The sequence below is a fragment of the Penaeus vannamei genome, chromosome 32 (genome assembly GCF_042767895.1).
Source record: "Penaeus vannamei isolate JL-2024 chromosome 32, ASM4276789v1, whole genome shotgun sequence".
Taxonomy (NCBI): domain Eukaryota; kingdom Metazoa; phylum Arthropoda; class Malacostraca; order Decapoda; family Penaeidae; genus Penaeus; species Penaeus vannamei.
The window spans coordinates 31,477,164-31,481,065 of NC_091580.1; the positions used below are offsets into that span (position 1 = coordinate 31,477,164).

General features: G+C 39.3%; 1 protein-coding gene across 1 annotated transcript in view; it reads left to right on the forward strand.

The window, feature by feature from the left end:
• The window catches only part of LOC113804556 (N-acetylneuraminate (7)9-O-acetyltransferase), a 35,071-nt gene extending 31,532 nt beyond the window's left edge, over positions 1-3,539 (forward strand). Inside the window, exon 15 of the mRNA XM_070144359.1 lies at positions 2,939-3,539. Within this exon, the coding sequence (XP_070000460.1) occupies positions 2,939-3,283 (345 nt within the window). The 3' untranslated portion in view covers positions 3,284-3,539. The remainder of the gene's footprint in view (positions 1-2,938) is intronic.
• The last annotated feature ends 363 nt before the right edge of the window (positions 3,540-3,902 follow it).

Genomic DNA, 3,902 nt, shown 5'->3' on the forward strand with positions numbered 1-3,902 from the left:
GGCATTAAGGCTTACCCCTATATCAACTAGCTTATCTGAATTCAATTTTAATGTTTTTTTGACCCCTGCCCCTCCTTTGACCACAGCTTTAACCACTGATTCTATTACCTCCTTCTCAACATTTACTCGCAACTCTATCCATTCAGAACCACTCACCCAGGTTATTACTCAACCTCCAGAATGGATCCCTTCCTCTCCCAACACTTTCTTTTCTATCTCCTACTGCATAGTCTTCTTCAGTGGCTTCCTCCCTTTTACTATTCATCCTTATTACCCCTCCCCCCCCAGAACTACTCCACTCCACACCCCCTCTCTTCCTCCCACCCTCATCCTTCTACTGCCTCTGCCTCTCAAACCTCTTGAGTACTCTCTTTGTCCCAGCCAAGTGGGATCGATTCTTTGTGATTCCCTCCACGGCCCCCTACTTTGAGAATACCCTTCAACAGTGCCTCCAAAAATAAGTATGTAGAGCTACCTTTAGCAGTCGCTCTGATCATTTACACTTAGTCACAGTTACATCAGAATCCCAAGCTTGTGCACTATTTACCCTAACTGACCTTACTGGTAAACCCATTCCTGCTGAACCTGCACTTTCTTTCTTAATACTTGCACTGGAACTGCTTGTATCCCCCAGACTGGTTGTCCCATATATGACAAGAACTGGTCAGACTGAAATAACCTACTCATTTGCCTGGCTAACTATGATGCAGTAGCAGTACAGTGCTGCACTCTTCCTCCCAGAGCTCAGCACAAGCTTGAATGTGAGGTAGCAGTTCTCAGATTCAAACTAGGCCTCGCTCTACGTGAGACTAGGCAGGAAGCACGACGACAAGGTTTTTCTCTCTCTTCCTATTCCAAAACAGTTTGCTGTGCACCCCCCTCCCCCCTTTCTCCACTAGATGTTTCTGCATCCCCCCCAGTCAAATCCCTCTCCCACACTAAATCCAGATACTCTAATCTCTACCACTTCCTCCCACTCACTTTACATGTTGCACGAGACAACCTAAATGTTCTACTCCATCTTCGCCTTCCACACCATCTCCTACACCTTCCTTTTCCTCTGCTCCTCGAACATCTATCCCCTCTTCTACTCACAAGAGATCCTTTGTTTTCATCTCCCTACCCAAATACCCTCCAGAAAATCTTGAAGACAATCAAAAATTCCTAGACATGACACAAAAAAATATTCTGCTCCCTCATTCACCCTCTTATCCCTCTATTCCTAGTTCCTGTACATTCAAAGTATTTGCCAATATCCATCCTCCCCTGCAAGTTCCCCCTCCCCCTCTTTCTCCTACTCTTTCCCAACAATCCCCATCCACTCCTCTTTCATGTACCCCATTCCCTTTTTGTTCTCCATTCTCCTTATCTCTTCCACCTGGATACTCACTTGAATCCCTTCTGTCACAACAGTGTCCTTTTCCAGATTTCTCCCCTCCTGATGTTCTTCCTGATACTTCAGCCCCTTCCCTAGTCCCCTTATCTCATCCCCCTGACTCTCCTGATACTTCTCAAACAGCCATCGCTACCGGTATTACCTGTTGATTTTTTCATAAGAGCTCTTTTATCACTTCCTTAAAGCAATGTTACTATAGCTTCCCCAGCAACAGATACACCCTATTCCATCCAAGTGCCCTATACCCTCAACCCATTAGCGACGGGTGTCCCATATATGAGACCCCCGAAAAAATAAACATTGCCGGGCGTCCCGCCAGTGTGATGCTGTATCGGGGCTCACGCTCCGACGCAGCAGCGGGTGGACAGACTCCGGGGAAGCTCAAAATATACCAGCGTGAATGGGTTAACCCTTCCCTTTATTAATCTCCAATTTACTTAATTTGAACCCTGTATTTACCCATTTCCCTATCATACTATCCTATTACACTATAAACTTTGACATTTAACACTGTTTGTTTTACCCTTTTCACAACAATACTTTACCATAGTGCTATATGATCTTAGCTGTTTAGCATATTGATTTGTTTCAACCATTAATGTTAACATTAACTGGAATATTAATCATTTCTACACTCTGTTCTTAGTTTCTGTGCCATGTGATGTATTTCATGATCAGCAGGTGTTAGTGAAGAGGAATTTGCATATAGCTTTATATTCATGCAAGTGCCTGACATTTTTTCACCATTATTTACCTGCAGTCAGAATCTTTCCCTTTCATAAGTAGCTCTCCAGATTATACATCTGTTTTACCTCCGTAGATGGTCACTTTATTTCGGATTTGCACAAAAAGACTTGAATTGATCCCTGTATCTGATTGGTTTATATATATTGTTCAATCCACTAAAAATTGTAAATGATTTTATTCCATTGTTGCCATAGTGGCAAGAGTACATGCCATGTCCATTGTGTCTTTTTGTTTATTGATTGGCTACACATAGATGACTCCAAAAATGCTGATCACCAAGAAGTCAATCACTAGTCTTTCCTAACTCACTTGTCTACCCTTTCCTTTTTTGCTAATGAGTTTCAGATATTTGTTTAAAGCAGCCAAAATGATATATCTTTCCATTGAAATGTGTCTGCCACATTCTACTTTCTTATAACAAAACTTAAGTTGTTGTACAAGATATTAAAGTACAAAACAGGCACCAGAGAAGTGCACAGTTGGTTCCTTCCCAATTTTAGTAAACCTTCCACTGGTGTCACTTCTGTCACAGAAAGAGAGTATTTATTGCTGCATAGTATTCATAAATATCATCTAGCAATACTGGCAATATCATGGTTTTAAAGGTTGAAGATTTTACAAGATCTTTTGTTTTATATCTAATATTATAAAGGTATTCAAAAGCATTCCTGTCATTGGCAGCCAGTGTAAATATTGTCATGTACTGAATTGTGCATGATATATGCATATATATACATAATGCCAGTGATTGACTTTCCTACCAGAATGGCTGTTAACTGATAATTTTCATTCCAGATCACTGGCTACATCATTCTTCGAAATATGATTGGTATACTTCGCACCCGCTATTCCTCATTCTTTGCCTGGTTTGGCCGCATCTCCTTGGAGCTGTTTGTCTGTCAGTACCACATATGGCTTGCTGCCGACACCCATGGTGTTTTGGTACTGATACCATCATATCCAGTTGCTAATGTTCTTGTGACATCCTTCATCTTTATATGCATTTGCCATGAAATTCATCATATCACGAACATCATCACCCCCTTTTTTGTGCCAAATGATTCACTCAGAGCAATGCGCAATTTGAGCGTTTTTGCTTTTCTTTTGATGGCAATAGCTGTACATGATGGAGTTTTTTGATTTTTAAAAGGATTTTGATATTTGTAAATTATGACAACATCTTCACCATTCACCTTAGAGTAAGACTCATTTAACCTTAGAGAATGATGGCCATTTTCCATGCAAGTGTGCCATATGCCTTTGACTCTAACGAGAGGAAGAAAGTTGTCACTGATGAAGTAGCAATATATCCTTTCCTCTTCTGTTTAGTGCTATGCAGTGGAAATGCTAGTCCTTTTCTGTTTGATTGTGTTATGTATTACCCTTTATGTTCAGAAAAAAATATCTATCTAAATACATATATATATATTTGTATACTTATCTATCTATGTGTTATATATATGCGTTAAATGTGCATATATATATTTATGTATATATGTATATATATATATTTATGTATATATATATATATATATATATATATATATATATATATATATATATATATATTTATATATATATATGCATGTATGTATATGTGTATATATATATATATATATATATATATATACAGTGCATGTCAGAAATCTTGGCACGAGAGGGACCGCGCCAAGATTTTTGACGTTTTTCGATAATAACCCTCTAATATCATGCAAATCGACCTATAATCTTAGGCGCCCTGTCAGCTGATAGATTTCTC